Source organism: Salminus brasiliensis, chromosome 11 (genome assembly GCF_030463535.1).
Source record: "Salminus brasiliensis chromosome 11, fSalBra1.hap2, whole genome shotgun sequence".
Classification (NCBI taxonomy): domain Eukaryota; kingdom Metazoa; phylum Chordata; class Actinopteri; order Characiformes; family Bryconidae; genus Salminus; species Salminus brasiliensis.
This window is the reverse complement of record NC_132888.1, coordinates 12,478,142-12,501,268: the sequence shown is the minus strand read 5'-3', so window position 1 is coordinate 12,501,268 and position 23,127 is coordinate 12,478,142. Positions and strand designations below refer to the sequence as shown.

At 39.6% G+C, this 23,127-nt stretch overlaps 1 protein-coding gene across 1 annotated transcript in view; it reads left to right on the top strand.

Annotated features, from left to right (window-relative positions):
* The first annotated feature begins 252 nt into the window (after positions 1–252).
* cog6 (component of oligomeric golgi complex 6) overlaps positions 253–23,127 on the top strand; it is a 38,892-nt gene continuing 16,017 nt past the window's right edge. The window contains exons 1-8 of the mRNA XM_072691788.1: positions 253–396; positions 3,177–3,320; positions 3,443–3,514; positions 4,257–4,315; positions 18,543–18,654; positions 19,329–19,411; positions 19,597–19,667; positions 19,911–20,004. Coding sequence (XP_072547889.1) covers positions 259–396; positions 3,177–3,320; positions 3,443–3,514; positions 4,257–4,315; positions 18,543–18,654; positions 19,329–19,411; positions 19,597–19,667; positions 19,911–20,004 — 773 coding nt within the window. The 5' untranslated portion in view covers positions 253–258. The remainder of the gene's footprint in view (positions 397–3,176; positions 3,321–3,442; positions 3,515–4,256; positions 4,316–18,542; positions 18,655–19,328; positions 19,412–19,596; positions 19,668–19,910; positions 20,005–23,127) is intronic.

Here is a 23,127-nt window from a genome sequence, read left to right as displayed (position 1 = left end):
TGTTTTTCTAACATAATGTATTACATAAAAAAATATAAATTTATATAAAAAAAAAAAAATAATAATAATAATAATTAAAAAAAAAAAATATATATATATATATTTTTTATATATATATTTTAAATATATATATATATATATATATTTATTTATCTGTTGCTTAGCGTTTACTCAGGCCGGAACGCATTGTGGAGCGGCGGTGTGTTGCAGTCGGGCCGTATTACCGCGCTGCCTGCGAGGTGACGTGGTTTGTTTATAATGGCGGACACTAAAGCAGAAAGCTCAGCTGACAGTTCAGCTCTGGTCTCAAACAGCGGCAATGTCTCCTCTCAGACCAACAACCCTCTCGCTAGGAAGCTTAATAAGATTTTGGAAACCAGGCTGGATAATGACAAAGTGAGTGAGAGCTTTATTCTCATGGTTTTTGCTGGTAGAAGCTGACTGCTGCTAGCCAAATCTCACAGCCTACAGTGGGCTAACTCACATACATGGAGCTCGCCACAGCTTCAGACATTATTATTTTTGGTGATGTGGGTTAGCTGATACAGGGCTGGTTTCAGTGATGTATTTTTAAAAATGACTGTCTAGGGTAAAGTTGGCTGTGTGCATAAGCAACTAGCGCTAGCTAGCTAGCTTGTGTAGTTTCATAGCTAGGGTTGATAATCTACTAACCCAGCTAGATAGCTAAATGTTAGCTATGTAGACACCAAGTCTAACTCTAGCTGTAGCACATGTTGACCACATTTTAGTCAAAGTGTTGAATTGGATGCTGAGCAGTAAGCGATTTAGCTAGTGCTAACTAGCTAGCCAGTCTGGGATCTGAATGTAAGACGTGTGCAGAGCTTAATAACATGCTGTAATGGGCCATACTAGATTTAAAATAGTTGTTTATTTAATAAAGATATTTTAAGCACTCGACCCCCTTCCCTAAAGTGGACTCCCTGGAGTGCAGCCTCTGTCCTTGGCCATGGTTCTATCAGAGAGAAGGGCTTGTGTTTTGGGGATGAGGTTGGGGTTGTTTCCTGATGGGTTCAGCCTGAGAGAAAGAAACTGGGCACACCTACATGTTGCCACAAGCATAGCGGCTCAAACCTTTTGTTCTTTCTATTAAAAAAACGAATCCGCAAGCTAATGTAACCTCAACATTAACACACTAACCATAAGCTAGTCACTCTAGTCACCGCAATCATTTTACTTAATTAAATAAAATATAAAATATGTACACACACACTAGGAATGGGCGATATGGTAAAAATACGATATCACAATATTTAAAGACTTCTTTCATGATACACAACATTCATCGCAATATCTCAACACAAAACTACTATTCAGATACTCTCCTGTAATAAATACAGTGATATTTACTCCACATCTGCTACTCTTCATCTAATTAAACCAGTCTAATTTCACAGTTTGTAATGAAACCTGCAGCTGATCAGTGTTTATTAACCACTGACTGTACCCTTAATATGACTAGAAAACCATATTGTTATCACAATTAATATTTTTAATGAGACAATACATAATGGACCGCTCTAATATATACCTCACATTGTTACACTGTTGCTCTCCACATTTTGAACAGAACGTACCAGAGACTCGAAAGCATTGGATGAGTACAAACTTGGAGTTAAATACAAATTAAACCTAGTAGATGCCAATTAGTCCTAATCTATCATGCTTCAGAATTGATTAAGGTGAACCTCAGTTAACCCCTCATCTATATCCCAATAATCTGGGCTATCATGGGTGCTTAGATGCCCATATCTGCTCTACTGTAAATACACAACATTGCAAGCCTTCCAACTGAAATGCTTCTAAGTTAATTTGTTGCTTCTCAGTTTGGTCTACTGCTAGGAACTTTAGGCTGCTAGGAGTTTCTAACCAATACACACAAAAACTAGACCCCCATGGGTGGCCAGTAATTTTAAGGCACTATAAAACATAAACAAATTATTGAAATTTTGATCAAATAAGTGCCTTAAAGCCGATGTAGTGCTCATCTTAAGTGTAAATTATAACACCTAAGATGAGCATCTAAAAGTAGGCAGTTGAGCTCAAACTACTCTAAAACACCCAGGTAATACCAAAATAACATGATTTCCCCAATTTCAGGATTGGTTACAGGACTGGAGTGGATCCATGAATTCATCCCTTTTACCCTCTTGTACTTTCTGCTGATATTGACCCAATACAGACACCCATCAATATCAATTTCTTTACTATCTGAGCACATATATATCATTTATTAATGTCTGAAAAGAGTCTGCTTTCTGTAACACCTCAAAATATCTCTTACATTAATAAGAACTTAATCAATAATGAGAATATGAGTAACAGTGTAGATTGTGGCAGTAATCCAAACCCTTCTGACAGCCAAGACTAGGGCAAACATGGCTAACCTAGATTTCTTACTCAGCACAATCTAAAAATGTCGGTTGCAGAGCATTAGTGCTTGACCTTTACAGTTAAACAACTCTAAAAGGCCATTTATGAACTCCACTTTTCCTTCATATCTGCATAGGTCATTTCCTCTGATATGCCAAAAGAACTCCTCTGGCAAACAATTTCTAAGATCACTCAGTTCTAAAAATCACTCAGTTTCAAAATGCTTTCTTGAGAAACTGAAGCATTTGATCCTAAATCTAGATCCTCAGATAAGACTAAAGTGGCAGTATGGAATCTATTTTTCTAAAACAGCGTACTCTACTTTGAGCAGATTTCATTTAAACATTGTTCAAACACCTGCTAGTACTGTGGTGAATGATCAGTAAATGCTCTTTGTTTGTACTCCCCTTTGAGAACAGCCATATTGAGACCAACAGGTGCCAACGGTAGATGATGACGGTGGTGGTGATCAAATAAGTGTCTTAAAGCCAATGTAGTGCCTTATTTATAAAATAGATGATTTTATTGTTTTGGCATTGCTAGAGAAGAACATGTACAGTACAATTCACTTTACATCAGCACCTATTGGTGACCCACCACTTGGAAGAACCTAGAGAAGCTCACCAGTTCGGCAACCGTATATGTTATAGAGGCTCTTATTCTTGTTGTGAATATTTAATGTAACTTGTATGTAATGTATAATTTCCACTAAAAGTCATTTTGTGGCTATACAGACCAAACCTCTATCTGAAGGGCTGCACACAGTATGTTCTCTGTGCTTGTAGGAGATGCTGGAGGCTCTGAAGTCCCTGTCGGTATTCTTCAATGAGAACAGTCTGCGCACACGCAGAAACCTGAGGGGCGACATCGAGAAGCGCAGTTTGTCCATCAATGAAGAATTTGTGCGCATATTTAAAGGCGTGAAGGAGGTAAGGCTGTTATGTTTACAGTATGGTTGGAGCAGCTTGACAGTAAGTGCAACAGGCCATGTCTGTACAAGCTCATCATATTTCTTTATTTATTTTAAAATGTCTTTATTTTGTGTCCTTAGGAGCTGGAGAGTATACATGAAGATGTTCAAGCCATGAGTTCCTGTTGTGAAGACATGACCAGTAGGTTAAAGGTGAGTTTTTCTTTTGACATGTTTAAACTAAGTAAAAAATAGGTCTGTGACTCCTAGAGCTGACAGAAATTGAGCTAGACTTAATACGATTTATAGAACCATTATGCCATTATGATCTGAGCATCACTGGTTTGAATTTGGAATTAATCAGGAATCTGGCCTTCCAAATTGGGCAGAAAATGGGGTCAAATTGGAAAAGAGAAAAAAAAGCTTTTGATTTGAGTTTGTCCAAAAAATAACCTTTTTATTTTCTCCATCACTTCCGGTTCTTGTTTGACAAAATTGTTTTTATATTTAATATTAATTATAATATAAAATTTACATTAAAAGAGAGAGAGATTTTTTAGTCCTCTGAATACTTAACACATAGTGTTCAGTTCAAATTCAAAATGTATCTCGCAATGTTGGTGTGCTGTACTAGGTAACATGCAACTGCAAAAATAGCATGTAGCCTTGTTAAAAACGTAGAATTCCTTCCTACATTTTGATTCCTAGTCTACATTTTGATTTAAAACTTTGACATAAAAATCCAAAAGGCAAAACTATAGACCACAAACTTGGCTTTGTTTGGGAAGTCAGCCCTCACTGGGAAACACCACTGCTGTTGTGATTTAGTGTACAACTAGTCTTAATCCATATACAGTAAGATTATGCTTTAAATTAAAACTAAGTAAACTGATTCCAGCTTTTATTGCATTCTGTTGATTGCATTCTGTTCTGTGTTTTTTGTGGATTTTAATAGGCAGCTAAAGAACAAACCCAGGACTTGATTTTGAAAACCAACAAACTGCAAGGAGAAAAGTGAGTGAGTCTAAAGAAACACTAAGTATAATTACATTGCTGAGTTCTAAAAGCATGACTTGCCATAAATAGATTCTTTGCCTTCGTGCTGTTTAGAAAAGTTGACATGCCTTATCCCTCTGCTGGTTTCTCACTAGCTGATTCCATAAATATTGCTTGCTTGGCATATGACCTAAAAAATCTCACAGTGAGTATTTTGGAAAGTAGCCTGGTATAAAAACAATCATACAGATTTAAGTTTCTGCACAGTGACTGTCCATGAACCACTAGGTTAGGCTACTGTTGGTCTCAGTATGGTTGTTCTCAGGGGGACTACACCCACCGCAGTACTAGCAGGTGTTTAAACAATGTTTAAATGAAATCTGCTAAAAGTACAGTGCACTGTTTTAGAAAAATAGATTTCGTCCTCCTTCTTCAGTCTTATCTGAGGATCAGATACTTCTGTTTCTTAAGAGAAATTTGCTGAGTATATTGCTGTCTTAGAAATTGTTTGCCAGAGGAGTTCTTTAGGCATATCAGAGGAAATTGCCTCAGCAGATATGCTGGGAAAGTTGTTTTCTAGAGTTGTTTTAACTGCAAAAAAACATAACACTAATGCTCTGCATGCTGGCAAACAACATTTTCTAGATTGTGGTGAGTAAGAAATGTAGGTTAGCTGTGTTTGCCCTAGTCTTGGCTGTCAGAAAGGTTTGGATTACTCATATTCTAATTATTGATTAAGGTTTTTATTTTATTAATGCAAGAGATATTCTGAGATGTTATAGATGCCAGACTCTTTTCAGATGCCAATAGATACCTATATGTGCTCAGATAGTAGATAAATTGTCAGTATTGGGTCAATATCAGCAAAAAGTACAGGACGGTAAAAAGGATGAATTCATGGATCCTCTTTAGTCCTCTTCTAATGATTGCATTCAAGAATGAGTTGAGCTCATTCTTGACACAGATGTGCAGCCTGTCTAGTCCCTGTAGAAAAGTGCTGCCAATAGAGTAGGACTTTCTGAAGCAGATCAACATAAACCTATTGGCAGCATGCCAGGCGTGGGCTGGAATGGTAAAAAGTCCCCCAGCTTTAAGCTGTGGAGCAGTGGAACTGTGTTCTCTGGCATGATTGTGTTCCATCCGAGATTTGTGGGGATGATGTGAGGTAGTGATCATCCAGCATTCTGGCCTCACTAATGCTCACTGCAATGCCTTCTTCCCTGGACAGTAGAGAAAGTTAAAGTTTTATTTTTAAAATATATAAATACCCTTGATTTCAGAAGACACTTTGAATGAGCCATGTCCAAGAGCCAAATGTCCATTTTTTCTTTTTCTTATGATATTGTTATTTTAGTGTAAGTTTAAGTCTTTGGTTATTGTAATGTTGTCAGAATCCTATCTTAAACTTCAACAGATTCAAATGACCTAAAAAAGACAAATCCGTTAGCCTTTCTTATATGCACATTGTTTGCATGATCAGTGCAGCTGTAGCTGATCCTTTTACTCTGTTATATTTGCTAAAGCGTGCAAACTGTAGACACTTGTGTTAGTTATTAAAACACAGAAAACATGCTGTTTCAGCTGAATTGCAGATCTCTCCATTGCAAAGAAAGATGCATTTGATGGCTGCATGTTCTATTTCTGTTGTTGTTAGAAATATAAACCGCTGTTCAAGGAAAACTCTCTTGAGAATAACTTCAGAGTTTTCTGTTTCTCGCATCTTCGTCTTTCTGACATCGAGTGTTATTTGATGCTGCATTTGTATTGTCTTAGTCAAGCATTTTGCCAGATCCCTTCTCATCCCTTGGTCAGCTCCCATCTCATGTTTGTACATGTGAGGAATCCAAATGAGTGTCCATATATTCATAGATTAGTCAGAAATTTGACTTTTGATTGGCTGTAATGAATGATTCATAAGCCAGCTCTGGACGTTTCATTCCTGTCTTACTTCAGTGCAGCATGTGTAATTAATACTCTCATATCTCTTGTTTGCTGCTCTTTTTGAACTGATTATGGTCTCCAGAAGATAACGGTGACAATGTGAACACAAGAAAGGCAGATAGAAAGGGCTTTTGTGTGGGCTTCTGTTTCAACATGAGCAGCTGAATGGCATGAAGTTATTAGAAGTGCTCCTCTGAGGCCTGAGGACACGAGGACAGGGCACAGAGGCAGCGTGTGATGAATTGATGTCCTCAGCCGAGCATTTCCATCACCTTTTGCCACCCACAGATCAGCTTTATGGTCCTCGCTGGTGCTGCACCGTTGTTTACGACCGTTGAGCGACTGCCAATAAAACTCATTTGGGCGGAATTGATTGGAGGGTGGGGGCTGTCGGGGAGGTGACATGAGCGTTCAGCAGAACGTCTCTCCTCATCATCCAGTGCCATGACAGAGTGTAAAAGATAGAGGGAGCGAAAGATGGATTGAGCAATGGTGAAAGAGAGAGATAGGGAGTCTATGCAGGGATGGAGAGGTTGACTGCCAGAGTTGGATAGACTGAAATGGACAGTCTTGGAGAGTTGTGTAGAAGGACTGTATGCAGTGGAGATGAGATGAGCTGAGCATTGCCGGTTTGCCATCTCTGTCTGACCTTGTGGAGCCAATTCTGCAGCTGGCTTGCTGGGCTGAGCAGCGGCCGACAGCTGTGATGGTCAGCTGTTAAAGCAATGCTCCAGTGCCCTGGCCTCAGACATTGATTCTCCAAGTGCTAGAAGACACCTGAGACATGATGTCTGGTGCTCGTAGGTGAATACTCTTGGAACAAGTGTTAAATTTATAGACTGTAGAGTTTAGCCTAGAGTTACATGAGTCCCTTTTAGGGCCGTCCCTCACAACTATTTTGTCCTCCAAAAATGTTAAATTGAGCAAATTGTAAATAAAGGTCTACATACGTTATTAAGAACTGTAGGTTTAAACGAACTTCAGCATAATCAACAGTGTGGTGGGGTATTTATACCCCTTATCAACGTTTATGTGATGTACTGTGTTTGTGCATTTCCCTAAAACAATTTGTGTTGGTCTGTGTGTGATCAGTGGGTGTTTACATTGGGGTCTGTTGTTTTTATTTATTTATTTAAATTACATTTTTTTTGTCCATTTTGTCCATTTATATATGAAATCCCAATCCTTTACATATAAACACTGGGGTCTGTTTCTTTTGTTTGTACGTTTGTAACTGGCTAAATTTGCGCTGCTGTGCTGCTTGTGTGGTGCTGTAAAGGACATACATGCCACTACCTTTTCCATCTGTGAGCCAATTTTAGCAAAAGCTCCTATTTTTAATTGACCAGCAATTGCCTTCCAACCAGCTCTGTGGTGTTTGACTGTTTGATTAGTGTTGTAGGTTTTTTTTTTTTTTTTTTTTTTATTGCACAGAACAACCGGCAACAGGTCATACTCTGGAATGGTTCTCTAAGAATGATAAGAAAAAAGGAAAAAAAAAATTACAAAACAAAGAAATATATTTTTTAGAGGTCATCAGAAATGTCGAAGCAGCATCAAACAGACGCACAAGTAACATGTCCACATCCGCATTAGGTACAGAGGGGTCTGTTTCCTTTGTTCCTCATTTGGCCTGTGCGGGAAAGTGTTTGAACAACTCTGGCGTCAAAGTACACGGTCTGCAGTGTCCGTGGTGTACGAGGTATTAACTTTGAGTAATGCATATGGTCCAGCGCTACATCGCATCAGTCATGCAGCGCCTGCACTAGATATGAACCAGCTATAAACATGAATAGACAACAGTTATGGTGACTAATTGCAATAGCCCTGGTATAGTAAAAGAGGCAGCATTTATATCTTTAAGTTAGGGTTGCAAAGAGGTGGAAATCTTCTGACAAATTTTCAGTAAATTAACAATATCTTGTAAGCTGGTAGCTTTGGAAATATTCCAAAATCTAAACTTTCCATGGAAATTCTGGGAAATTATGGGAATTTATAGGAAATATTGGATTATTTAAAGGAACTATATTGTACACTATCATCAATGTACCTTTTTTGTCAACAGCAGACATAACAATACAAATAAATTTACCATGAGACTAAATGGGTAATTATGGGAATTGTGTGTCAGGTTTCTAGAAATCATCTGGACGTATGCTGTACATGTGATGGAAGGCCTGTGGGGCTGTGGTCTCAATAGTCCTTCAGTGTGTAATGTGCCATGTGCCTGGGATTGAGGAGCAGCTTTGCTATTAAACTGTTTTGGTATCATATCTAATTATTTTAGCCAGGATTATGCTTCGGTAATTCCCATTAATTGCTATAAATATCCGTTAATTCCCATGGTAAATTTCTCAACTGTTGAAAATTGGCAGGGTGGCAGGAGTCTTGCTCCTGGGCTCTCCCTGTAGTCTGGAAGTGTAGTTCATGCTTTGGGACATACCTAAAGGATATTACAGGATTTTACATGAATATAACCCATAACACAGTTCTTGCAAGCTTCAGCAGAGTTGGATAGTGCACTTTCTGTCTTGCTAAGCGTGATTTAGCAATGGTAGAGGCGCTGTTCTGCCTATTACAGATCAGTGAAGCATCAGCTTGATTTTGAAGCTCCTATTTTTAGTTAAAAATGCAACATAATGTTGCTTTGACATAAAAGTCTCTAAGGAGGCAAGCATCTGTTAGTAGATAACATTAACATTACAGGAACCCTGTAATGCAAATCAAATGTGTAGCAGAATATTAATGACGCTAGCCTTTCATGGTTAAAAGAACGTTGCTCTGGTTGGTTGCTTATTTCCTATATACTGTCAGTATTCATTGATACAGTATACAGAAGAGGTCTTCATCAGTAGTTTCTGGTGGATAAGTTTCTAATAGCTTTAACGAGTGATGGTTTTTGGTGCAGTGTCCTCTACAGAATCGAACTGTGTGTTCTATGAATATAGAGTGCATACTCTGGGTCTGCTGGCGTTGTCGTTTTGTCCTACGGTCCCTTTGGGAGCAGTTCTCTCTCACTGATATTTTCATCAGTGCCTCCACAATGCACCAAGCCAGATGGGAGTGTTCCTGCCAGTCTGGCTGCTTTGTAACCTTTGCTGACATTTCTTGCCTCAAAGGGGAGATGCTGCGGGAGAGGCAGGACAAGGACATGGGCTACTCATTCGGTTGGGTAGGAGAAAAAGAGCCAACCGAAAGTAGGATCTCAAGTATTAACACCATGTCTGTGAGCTGCCACGTTGAAGCACTGTCCCAGCTGACCTTTCAGGCCTCTCTTTGTGATGGCTCTTGTGTGGGAGTTGAGTTGATTGTACACACCAGCTTGCTGACCTTTTTAGTTCAACTTTTCCAACACTTGCAGCTTATTTTTGAAGCGCATGACATGGCATTTCCAGATTGCATAGAAAAACACTGCGGAGGTGCATGGCAGAGAATGGAGGTGGTGGTGGCTTCTTCTTTAGCGTGCCTCACTTAGAACATTCTGGTTTTATCATCTTCTAGAGCTGTGGCAATTACACTATTTAAACATTAAAACGTGCTTGAGTCTGCAATGAGTAGTTGACAGTTTAGAGGTGGGGGCGTTAGTGCAGTATGCTTTTCTGAGAATATTTTGAAGAAGGTCAGTACTTCAAACTCACTAACTGCATGTTTCATTACGAAAAGCTTAATTAATCTAACTGAATTACATGCAGTGCAGAAAATGGTTTTACCAAAAGGTTTTCTTTTTAGTATAGGGATATCTTGATCTGGGGCTCAGGATCAAGGCCAATGCAGGCATACACAATATGGGCCAAAGTATTTGGACACCTGCTCATTTGTTGTTTCTTCTTAAATCAAGGATATTAAAAAATGATCCTGCTTTTGTTGGAGTTACTGTCTCTGCTGTCCAGTGAAGCGTTTCTTCTAGATTTTGGAGCATTGCTGTAAGGATTAGATTGCATTCAGCGACAAGAGTGCTATTGAGGTCAGCATGTTGGATGACCAACACCCCACCTTATCCACAACTCTCCAACTCCTCCCAAAATAATTGGATGGAGCAGCATCATTCCAGAGAACGCAGAGATTTATACCCCTCTACCCATGCCTGGCATTAGGCACAGTGCCAATAAATTCATGCTATCTGCTCCTTTGTTATCTGTTCTATTGTTAGTCCAATTCTATTGGCAGTACTACTCTACAGGGACTACACAAGGTGTGCACATGTGTGTGCGCGTACATTTGCACATCTGTGTCAGCAATGGGTGTAAACATGTGGTGACTCGTACACACCTTGATCATTCATTAGCTAAATTCGAGCTGCTGCCTAAAGTGTTGTCGTTTTTTTGTTCGTTTTTTAATTATTTATTTATTGCACAGCACATTTACATACACGAAGACCACATGCCATACTCTGAAATGGTTTCCCAAGCATGATCAGAGAAAATGAAGAAATAATAACTAAACAAAGAAAGAATTTTTCATCGGGCATCAAAAGTATGGAGTGCCATCAAAGTACTTGCTAGAGATGGTAGCCGTGAAGGGTACGAAGGCACTCCCATTAAATTGAAGGAAGGATTAAAAAATCATATTGGAATATCCCTAGTTTTTAATACCTGGAACTAGTAATACATTTTGTCATCCAGCCCTAATTTGATATTATTGATATTTTAAATTCTCCAATGGTCTGTATTGCAGTTTGAAAGAGCCTGATAGATGCACCCATTAACATGCTATTTATATACCACTGTCCCTTCCTTCCTATTGGAAACATTAGTGCATGGTCTTATTCAAGAGTAACCTTCCTAATTTCCACAGTTTCGTAATGTTTGACATTTTTTGCATTTGAAGGGCATTTCCTCCTAAAATATGTTTTCCTTGTCCCATCTAGAAGACAACAAGCTTTTCTGACAACCCTGATCTCAATGACAAATGAGCGCCTCAGCTTGACGAGAATGCATCTCACATGTGCTGTCTGCCTCCTACATCTTCCCCATCACTCAGGCCCTCAGTGTCATTTGTTAGCATTTAGCACCAAACGTTTCACAAAAGAACACAAAAGCTCTGGCTTGTGATGAGAGGGAGGGGAAAATCCTGAACAAAGACAGCTGAGGACAGGCGAACAGACAGGTACCTCATAGCGTTCATTGTCTGCTGCTTCTGGCTCTCACATCTCAATTGAAGGAAGCTTTCATTAGGGGGAGACGAGTGTTTCAGCTGTATACGCATGTTTGTTGATAGTCTTTTGACCTTGTAGTGCAGAATGTGTCCTATGTGAAGCATTAACACTATTCCAACATGCCTGGCTAACAGCAGACAAACCCTTCAGGACTATTTTGCTGTGAGTGCGCCTTGCTTTTGGCCAGGGACAATGACTTGGGCATGGGAGGAAAGGACACACGGGAGTGCCTTTGATCAGTTTGGGCTTAAGTGCTTTGCTGGGAAAGGAGGGGGAGAGAAGGGTTGATCAATGGAGCACCAACTGTTCATTGTTCCCTGGTTGGAATGGCACTGCTGTTTATACCTTGAATTAACATGTGTTTGTTTTGATCTGATCACATTCACTTGAGCTTGAGTTGAACATGACCACACAAAAGTATAAACACACCCAGGACACATTATGATGAGCCAGAGATGCACCTTGACCACATTAACAGCAGTGAAAACAGAATAGATGGATGCTCTTCCACAGCTACAGAATACGTCCTTTAAATAGTCCTTTGCATGTTCCGATGGAGCCGTTATGGGACTTTGTGAACCACCTATTGTTCCGTGGAAGCTCCCACCGGACCAACTTGGTAAGAAACTGTCAGTTGCAGGATGTAAAATGAAAATTATAGATGTGTTGATGTGCTTTTTTGTGTGACAATGCAGGTCATGCAGGAGACACATTTTAAAGAAACCTGTAAATGGAATCCAGCCAATATATACAGCTGCTGATCTTTTACGTGTGCATTGCAGCTGCTATTGTAAGTCAGTGTAGACCAGCATGTCTGCTACATTTTGTATATGCAGGAGGGTTTTGGAATTTGTACTTTAATCATGTATACTTGCACACAGTGTCCTTATGCTAAGCATATCACACGCATGCAAAAGCCACAACATCATGTTATCATGATAATATTGTACTGTGTGGTATCTAGGGACACCCTGTCCTGCTTAAGAGCATGTTAGCGGTCAGAGAAAGGACATTTGAACTTATAGTTGAACTTCAGAATCATAATCTGAGGTCCAGGTTTGAAGCACAGGGACTTGCTGTTTGCAGAGTGATAGCTTTGTTTAGGATGACCGGTCAGGATAATTCATCAGGCTGTGTCCCTTGTTTGATTCTGCGGCCTTGTGTCCTATTGAGGATGCATGAGTGAGCAGGTTCACTGACGCATAGAATAGCAAATGCATTCCACACCGTCCCAATACATGAAACTTGACTTTCCAATTCTTTGAGCATTTGATGGGCAGAGCGAGATGAAACAAAAGAAGAAGCAGCAGCAGCAGCAATAGACACTTTAATTACTTTGGCTTTTGAGATTGCTATTGATTAAAGTTGCAGCAGAATAATTTGATTACTGACTGGTGTTTAATACAACCAAAAGATGACCTAAACAGTCAATGAAAATGCCTCCTGTGTTGGTCAGATTGACAGGTACCTGAATACCCTTCAGTTCCACCACTGATGCATGGCTAGCTAATTGCTTTATGGCTGCCAGATTTTCCCAGGACCTCTCAGTGAAACAGCTGTTTGTGCCATAGGTTGGGAGAAAAACGGTTGAGCCAAATTGATTTGGCTAGAACCCCATGAATTTGTTTTGATTAAACCATGTGTCAGCCCTTTTCAGTTGTAGTGCCTCTGGTTTGACTTTTCCTCAACTTACCTGCTGTCATTGGAAGGTTTCATATTAGTAAGTTTATAATTGTAAATATAAGATCCATTTAGGGAGAAGTCCCATAGCTTTTTATTAGGAACACTAATAATACTGGGTCTAATAATACCCTTTGCTCTCAAAAGGCCTTAATTGGTGGCATGGATTCTGCAGGATGTTGGAAACCTTCTTTTAAGATTCCTTTACATTTTATTTTATTAAATTACATTATAATTACATTATCAAAATATTGTGCAATATATGGACTAGAGATAGAGATATTGCCCATTATGTTTCCTCTAAAAGTGAATGTCGCTTTGTTACTCCAGGCTAATAGGTGGTGTGTGTGTATGTATGTGTGTGTGTGTATGTATGTGTGTGTGTGTATGTATGTATGTGTATGTATGTGTATGTATGTGTATGTATGTGTGTGTATGTGTGTGTATGTGTGTGTGTGTGTGTGTGTGCGCGTGTGTGTGTGCGTGTGCGTGTGTGTGGTGTTTTTTTTTAATATGCAACATTTGATAGGCAGAACAAATTTCCCCAAAAAATATTATTTAAAAAATCATGTATTAGGAATAAATAAAGGTTCATTGCTCTGTAAAGTTAAGTTATGATATTATAATATCATTATGGCATAAAATGGGCTTAAAATGACTAATATTCTAATCACAGTTATTTCTGAGTTAATATGCCATCCCCCAAAATATATGTAGTTTAAGTGACACCCTTAGTGATTGCATACCACAATTCCTGCAGATTTCTCCGGTGCAAATCTTCCCAAATGTGTTATTCTGGATTTAGATCTGGTGACTGGGAGGGCTTCTGAAGAATATGAAACTTATAGTCAAGTTCCAGAAACCAGTTTGACATGAAAGTTTTTTCATTTGAATTGATAGAATATTAGTATAATATTAATATATACTAATATAATAGTATATTAGTATAAACTTTCTTAGTATTATTATTAAACAGGTTTGGTATAACTATTGGTTTAACTAGATGCCTTTTTACAGCATCTAGTCATGTGAACTACCGAACAGCAGCAGGGAAACAGCTCAGTTTGCCTTTATGACTTCACGGCTTTTCACAAGTCTTTTTTTTTTTTTTTCTACATATCCTCAGAGAGTAACATTAATATATTATAGCTACTAAACCGATAAAGAAAACATGCTATGGTTTAGTGAAAGAATGGAAGTTTTTGATGTTCAAACAGATACATAGTGGTTTAGGACCAGAAACACCCAGGATCCAGACTTCTGTCCCTTTCCCGTCATAGCAAACAATCACAAGACTTTGGAGCTGATAGAAACTTCTGCAAAGAAAGACTGAAAGACTGATTAAACAAAGTGGCGCTCTCTCTGCTTCCATGGGTTAAAACAGCCCAAATGCTGGGCAGCTTATGAACCCTAGTTAGCTTAATTGAGTCTGCATAGAGCTGATTTACCCATCAAATCGGTGGAATGACCTTTACCTTGTTAGCCCCAGGGAGGTGCTCACCAGAACATGTCATTTATGTTATGATTTACACCACTGCGTGACATTTACGACCACTTTCTCCACCCACACACACACCCACACACACACACACCCACCCACACACACACACACTATTGGAATGTTAAAGCTAGATGACAACCTGCATTCATGTTCCTACTGCTGAAATGAAGGCCTTAGTGTTTTCCCTTTTCTTAAACAGGCTCAGGAATGCCCAGCATCTGCCTTTAGGCTCGGAAAGGTTGTCCTACACGCCCCTTCACAAAAGGAAACGAGGGATATGTTTTCAGCCAAAGCCAACATGGCCTGCATCCCCATGACACTCATGTGAAACCGTAGAAGAAGAGTTATAACTAGTCATCAGGCACAAGGCAGTGTGGGGAATTAGAATGAGGCTTGGTGGTTAAATCCAGCAGAAGTTGTAAGGACAGCACTAGAGGACTTCGCCTCGGGCTAACTGAGCTGTGCTGGCTAATGGCATGTGAAATGTAGGCTTTATTATGTTAGATAGCTGTTGTATAAAAATGGATTACTCTCCTGGGTTATGGATATTTCCTGGGATTTCATAGAAAAAACATCTCCTTTAATGTAAGAACATATGGAGAGCATGAATCTGAAACCTGCATCTGTGTTGTTAGAAATGTATTGTCCTTTTTAATTTCAGGTTAAGAAGGATGCTGTATTCTGTTATGCCAGGTTTTGTATGTTGATGGCTACTTGATGCCACAGACATGGCAGTTCTCAAGCTTTCATCAGGCAGGGACCATTTCCTGCATAAAAAGAAATCTGAAGACCCCCCACAGATCTGTTTTAGGAAAACAAACACACACACACACACACACACACACACACACACACAGTTTTAAAAAAAAAAAAGGGCAAATTATGTTTACTTGATCAGAGCACAAGCTCTTTATTAGTGATGTGTGGCTTTTGCTTCATTAGTTATTCTCAGGGATGTGTCAGATGTAGTCGACTCTAAACCATTCATGCAGTGAATATACACATACACATTGGTGGGCAAACGCACAGTGATCCGGTGAGAACATGTACCTAGAGCGGTGAGCAGCCATCAGTGTGATTGAAGTGTAGACTTTCAGCTTTAATTTAAGAGGTTTCACATTAATTGTTTAGAATTTACAGCGATTTTCACATAGTTTGCCTACTTTTGAGCCTGTAAAAATGGAGAAATAAAGAGTTTAACATATATACATTATACGTTTAAGGATCATTTTAATTATTTGGATGTAAATCAATGACCATGTAGAGTCTGGCGATGCTCTCTCAGGCCTATGCTGCAGCTGCTTTTAGTTGATGCCTGTTTGTGGTTGTTTCTGATTCTTAATTTAAGGAGACTGTGACCATTTACTTTAATTCTTCCTTGGTTTTTTTTCTTAAGAATGTACCCAACTGTTGATTAAACTCTGATAGTTTTGACATTTCTTTGAACCACATATTCAGTGTTCTTATGAGCAGCTCCTAAATGCAAGTGAATCACTTGGAATCCACTCCAGACCAGTTATCATCTTCATTTGTAATGGAATAATGAGGTAACAGACCACATCTGGCCATTAAACTGCTTTAGTCAGTTGTTATTTTTACAATTACTTTTGAGCCTGTGGAAATGGAGTAAAAAATGGCTATTGCTAAATGGTAAACGCAATATTTTGGTTGAAATCCTATTAAATTACACTTCAACCCAACCCAAAATTATATGCATGACATTGACCAAAATAATTGCCAGTTTGATTAATTAGAGGGCTTCGTGGCATATTGTTGTCATATCGGAGTTGCAAAATCTCATATTGTAAGAACATTAAAAAGTAAAGAGGCATTGTGCTTCCCTGCTATCTGTTTAAAATGAGTGTGTTATGGTGGAGGCTAACTAAAGCAGCTGACTAAAGGCAGGAGGATGAGGTGCAGAGTTTTCTCTCATGACTCTGGTGAATTGCCTCCCTGAGGAGGTTGCTTGTCAAAGCCACTATTGTTCTCCTGCAGGACAGCTCATACTTACAGATGTGCTGGCCTTGCTACGGAGCCAGAAATGGCCTCCGGCTAGTTTTCTGTGCCACTTTCGCCTCTCATCTACTCTCTCTTCTCTTGCCTTGTTCTTTTCTATTGATATCCTGCAGAGCTGCAGAGTGAAAGTCAGGAACAAATCATTGCTGCCATCTAGTGTTGCCTGTTGTTGCTTTCATTTTCATTACTGTCATTTAGTGCTAAGAAAGGACGTCCATTTTCATTAAGAAAATAAATACTAAATTAAATGCTTGTAGAGAAATACAGTGGGGGGAAAAGTATTTAGTCAGTCACCAATTGTGCAAGTTCTCCCACTTAAAAAAAACTTGAGAGGCCTGTAAATTGACATCATAGGTAGACCTCAACTATGAGAGACAAAATGAGGGGGGAAAAAAACTCACATTGTTTGATTTTTAAGGAATTTATTTGCAAATAATGGTGAACAATAAGTATTTGGTCAATAACAAAAGTTCATCTCAATACTTTGTTATATATCCTTTGTTGGCAATGACAGAGGTCAAACATTTTCTGTAAGTCTTCACAAGGTTGGCACACACCGTTGCTGGTATGTTGGCCCATTCCTTCAATGCTGATCTCCTCTAGAGCATTGATGTTTTGGGGCTGTCGGCAGGCAACACAGACTTTCAACTCCCTCCAAAGGTTTTCTATGGGGTTGAGATCTGGAGACTGGATAGGCCACTCCAGGACCTTGAAATGCTTCTTACGAAGCCACTCCTTTGTTGCCTTGGCAGTGTGCTTGTGATCACTGTCATGCTGAAAGACCCAGCCACTTTTCATCTTCAATGCCCTTGCTGATGGAAGGAGGTTTGCACTCAAAATCTCACAATACATGGCCCCATTCATTCTTTCATGTACACAGACCAGTCGTCCTGGTCCCTTTGCAGAGAAACAGCCTCAAAGCATGATGTTGCCACCCCCATGCTTCACAGTTGGTATGGTGTTCTTTGGATGCCACTCAGCATTCACTCTCCTCCAAACAACGAGTTGTGTTTGTACCAAACAGTTCTACTTTGGTTTCATCTGACCATAAGACATTCTCCCAATACTCTTCCGGAACATCCAAATGCTCTCTAGCAAACTTTAGACGTGCCCGGATATGTATTGGCTTAAGCAGGGGAACACGTCTGGCACTGCAAGATCTGAGTCCCTGGCGGCGTAGTGTGTTACTGACGGCAGCTTTTGTAACGTTGGTCCCAGCTTTCTGCAGGTCATTCACTAGGTCCCCCCGTGTGGTTCTGGGATTTCTGATCACAGTTCTTGTGATCATTTTGACCCCACGGGCTGAGATCTTGCGTGGAGCCCCTGATGGAGGGAGATTAGCAGTGGTCTTGTAGGTCTCCCATTTTCTGATTATTGCTCCCACAGTAGATTTCTTCACACCAAGCTGCTTGCCTATTGCAGATTCAGTCTTCCCAGCAGGTCTGGTGCAGTTCTACAATTTTGTTTCTGGTGTCCTTCGACAGCTCTTTGGTCTTCACCATAGTGGAGTTTGGAGTGTGACTGTTTGAGGTTGTGGGCAGGTGTCTTTTATACTGTTAACGAGTTTAAACAGGTGCCATTAATACAGGTAATGAGTGGAGGACAAAGAAGCCTCTTAAAGAAGTTACAGGTCTGTGACAGCCTGAAATCTTGCTTGTTTGTAGGTGACCAAATACTTATTTTCCACCATTATTTGCAAATAAATTCTTTAAAAATCAGACAATGTAATTTTTAGATTTTTATTTCTCATTTTGTCTTTCATAGTTGAGGTCTACCTATGATGTCAATTACAGGCCTCTCTCATTTTTTTAAGTGGGAGAACTTGCACAATTGGTGACTGACTAAATACTTTTTTCCCCACTGTATAAGGCCCTGTGTGTCAAAAACTGAAATGGATGTGATGTGACAATTTAATAGTTGTAATAGTTTTTTTTCCCTCTGTCTTCCTCTAGTCATCGTCTGGAAGTCCGAGCGCAGGTGGCCCAGGTTTTCCTCACAAAGTTCCAGCTGTCCAGTGAAGAAATGTCAATTTTACGCTGTGCTCGTGATGGTCCTATAAGTGAGGTAACCTTCAAGTAACAACAGTTTGCCACATCATTGTCGTGGTCTCATGATTGAGAATCCAAGAAAGGAACCCCCCACACCCCCCCAGCCCCAGCGAGATACGAACAAGTGTATGTTATATGGCGTGTTTTAGGTTTTAAGAATGGATGGTGAAAGAGGATCATTGATCTCAACAAATTAATAAAATTTATTAAATTAAATTAAATTAAGTTAACATTGCTTTAGGGTTTTGCCATAAATATAAACACACAGATCTGTGTTCTTTGACTAAACAGACATTTGTGAAGTACTAAATTTACTTAGGCCCCCCCTTTACACCTGCGATCAGACTTTCACATCATGTTCCAGTACAGACTTTTTGAATCAAGTGGTCTGTTAGCCCAACTTATCAATGACCAGGAGAGAATTTATGTGTTTTCCAGCTGGAGCAGTGATGCGGGCAGTTGATGCGGGCTGTGCTTTGCTGTTTGGGACACATCATTCACACTACAAGAATAATGTGGTCATTTGGTCTCAGACCTCAAGACACACTGTATCCCATTCACAGCTGTACTTTGTGCAGGCCTCTTTTGATCAGAATACCCAGGAGGCCAAGTGTGAATGAGGCAGGTGAAACTAATAAAGTCTTGCCAGATGAGCAAGTGTAACCGGGTTTTGGATTTTTTTATCTGCAGGATTTCTTTAAAGCTCTGAATCGGGTGAAGAACATCCACGAAGATGTCAAGGTTTTGCTGAGGACCAACCAGCAAACTGCAGGGTGAGAATAAATGAGAGCTTGAGAGATATCTCTCAGACCCAGTACCTTATCATTCCATGCAAAGATACAGAAAAAGGAGCAGGATTTAGATCAAATGGCAAACAAAGAGATTAATGGTGGAATGAGAGATACATGCTCAGGGTGTTTTCAGAGGTGTCTGATTGACTGGGTGTATCTTATTGTAGGCTGGAGATCATGGAGCAAATGGCAGTGTTGCAGGAGACATCATATGAGCAGCTCTACCGCTGGGCACAAAGTGAGTGTTCATGCACACATTAAAACGCATGATATGTTTCTGGAATAGCTGAACAGCTGTTGTGAGGGCGTGTGCTGAGTCACAGACAAATTCTGATGAAATGATCTTTTGAGGTTATAATTAAATTATCTTTATAAGAGGAAAAATCAAGCAGTGTCTTTTGTCAAACAGGAGGCTTATCTCTGTATCTTTCTGCATTCTCTCTTTTCCATTATCTCACTTTTTTTGTCTTTGTTCCTGTAGGCGAGTGTCGGGGGTTGACTCAAGAGACGTGTGATGTTCCTCCAGTGCTGAGTCAAGCCATGGAGGCTTTGCAGGACCGTCCTGTTCTTTTTAAGTGAGTATGCGTACAGAGAGACACACTCAGACTAGTTGTGCCTGTTACACTATAAACATGTTATCTCAGTGGCTAGTGAGAGTAGGCAACCCGCCAATATAAAAACAAATAAGACAAAACATTTGTCAGCACCCTTCATATTTACTCTTCTGACCATAGTGAAATGAAGGAGGAAAGTGAATTTTCTTATGCTCACCACATGGTGTCGCCTCTGATTCAGAATAGTTGACCGCTCTGTGCAAATTTACCTTTCTGTGACAGTGGATGAGAAACTTTTGTCAAAATGTTTGAATATATTCAGAACAGACTGGAATTTTGGCCATTTCAGAATATATGGCATATAATGGCTGTTGTGTAAAAATATTTTTTATATTTTTTTGTATTTTTTATTTTTATTTGAAATATATATATATTTATTTATGTTATGGCTGAGTGTACATATTGTGTGTGTCATTTATGTCACTTGCTTATATTGTCAGATATGTATCTGATTCTTGGGCATGCGGCATAAATGTGAATGGTCAGATTTCGGACTTAATGTGTCTTTTTGCCTATATGCATGCTTTTGGTGGTGGATCAGTGTGATCATGCATGCTGTTTCAGGGACAAGATAGCCAAATCTGATCTGGGCAAAATATTTAATATTTATTATTTATTAATATTTATTATTTGATTAATGAGGCTTATGAGGTGAACGTAGCCAAAGGAGGTGTTCTGGGATTGCTTAATGTGTCACTGATATAGTGCCTTAATGAGCCAAAGACGGCCTGCAGTAAAGTTAATCACGGAATCACGTCAACAAACAATCCATAGGAAGCAGCATTGAACTGCTTAGCATTCTCTTAGGTTAGAGATGGTACATCAGTTCACTTATACAGTTACTGGACTTCTTGATATGGATTGGGCTAACTACCATGATTGCACAGGAAAAATGCCTGGTGACCTTAAGTTAAATGTGGGGCATGGGCAGTTAATGTAACACTCTTTTCCCCAGCCACAAACTGCTCAAAGCTCTTCATCTTCACTGTTTAATACAGATTTTGTCGGCTAAACGGTTGCTTGTAGAAACTCCAGATCACATTAGAACAGATGCATGTAAACATAACAAGTAACAAAAATTCTCGTCTTGAAGAAAGTTGGAGTTTGAGCTAGTGTAAAAACAAAGTTTGGTTCCAGATCTCTCCTGGACGCCCCAAACCAATGCATGGATGTCCTCAGCTCACCCAATTTTTCATGGTTAAACACTGATTTACCAGGGATGAGGACTATAAATGCCACAAAACTCCCATGAGGAAAGCTTTGGAGACGTTTGAATGTTATTTGAATTTATTGTAATATTAGTGTTTTATGGAGTAAATAAACACTTACTGCCCAGATAAGGAGCTTTTTAATTCACATTTTACGGGTGCCTACAATTTTTGCACAGCACTGTATAGTGATCCATTTTCATTTAAATGGGCTCATGCATCCATATGGAGCACTATTGGTGGGAATGTTTTTGCATATAATGCATTCCATTTCAGTTCTCAGTATTTTTGAGACTGTTTTTAGGTTTCAGTTTTAGTTTTTCTCAGAAACTGTAAAATCTAAACCACTGTTCTGTGTACGGGCACTGCTATCTCACTGTTTCCATAGACAAAATGTAAACTTGACCTTGTGTTGGAAGTTATTTCTTATTGCGGTTTCCTCTAAAGTCAGGTCAAGTGAATATCCCAGTGTCATTTCTTGGGCTGATTTGATTTTAGGCTTCCAGTATTATTAAGGAAACTATGCGAGCATCTGGAATGTGCAGTTGTTCTCCAGATTGTGCGAGTTCAACCCAGAGGTTCAGGTTGCAACCACATTGTAAAAGAATGTCATCAACTGAAGAAATATGGTCTGAAATATTAGAGAAATGTGTATACATACGAAGTGTCAGTTTATGAGATTGATTGTTAACCTCAGGTAAACATTGATTTTTATCTTTCTGGTTCTGCCAGTGTTTTCGCTGTCTTGTTTCTCTCCCACATTCTGTGCCATGGCCCCTGACTAAGGGGAAGGCTGTGGGAGTCCAAGGCCAACGCAGCGAGAGCAGGAGAGCGAGAAAGTGTGTTCCTGTGATTTGTGCCAAGCCACTCCACCCCTTTTTTCTGTGGCTGCTGTAGTGGCTACTGTTTAGTCTGCTCCAGCTCATTCTCAGCCCATAGATCAAAACACTGCCGCGCTTCCGCGCTACAGCGGGGGCCCTTCTGCCTGTGTGACCGAGGCTCTTGCTAACATCAGGCATTTTTCTCTCATTGATTTTAGAAGTCATGGTTAAGGTCCGGGCAAAAGGGCTTTGTTTTGCAGAGGACACATATATGCTTTTCAAAGTAAATAAATGAGTGTGTTGTCTTTTATCCATTTGCAATAACTTAGCATACTAAAACTGACCAATTGGAATTCCCAGGCTACATTGGGATTAATGCCATACAGTGGCGTGCAAATGTTGAGGCACCCCCTGGTCAAGATTTCTGGGACTGTGAATAGTGAAGCGAGTAAAACATGACCCAATTTCCAAAAGGTATAACGTTAAAGATGGGCAGCTTGTAAATGCTTGTTGTAGATTCTAGTTCTGCAAGGTAATTGGGCTGTATTTAACAGTTGGAGAGGTATTTTTTTCATGAAATTCTGTACCCCTTTTTCTCCAAACATACTTGTGCTGACTGCAGCCAAAAGCTTCTATTTAATGTACTTCATCAGTTAACTGGACTTGTTTCCAAAATGCATCGGGCTTGTTTAGATGTTTCTTTGAAAACCTCTAATGCTGAATCGTGTGGCGAAGATGCAGGAAAGGTTTTCTTTTGATGGTTCTTCCATGCAGATCATTTTTGTGCAGGTGTTGCTGCACAGAATAGTGCACAACCACTCAAGAGTCTGCTAAATCTTTCTGAAGATCTTTTGCAGTTTGTCTTGACATGTCTGTTAGTCCTATGAGCAAGTCTTTCTGAAGGTTTTCTTGCTCAACTAGACCTCAACTTGACCTCCACTGTTTCTGTTAATTGCTGTTTCTTTTATATTATGATCTCAGGAGACAAATACATTAAAATGCTTTACGTTTCTCAGGGCAAAGATACTTTTCAGTAGGTTGAAAAACACAATTTG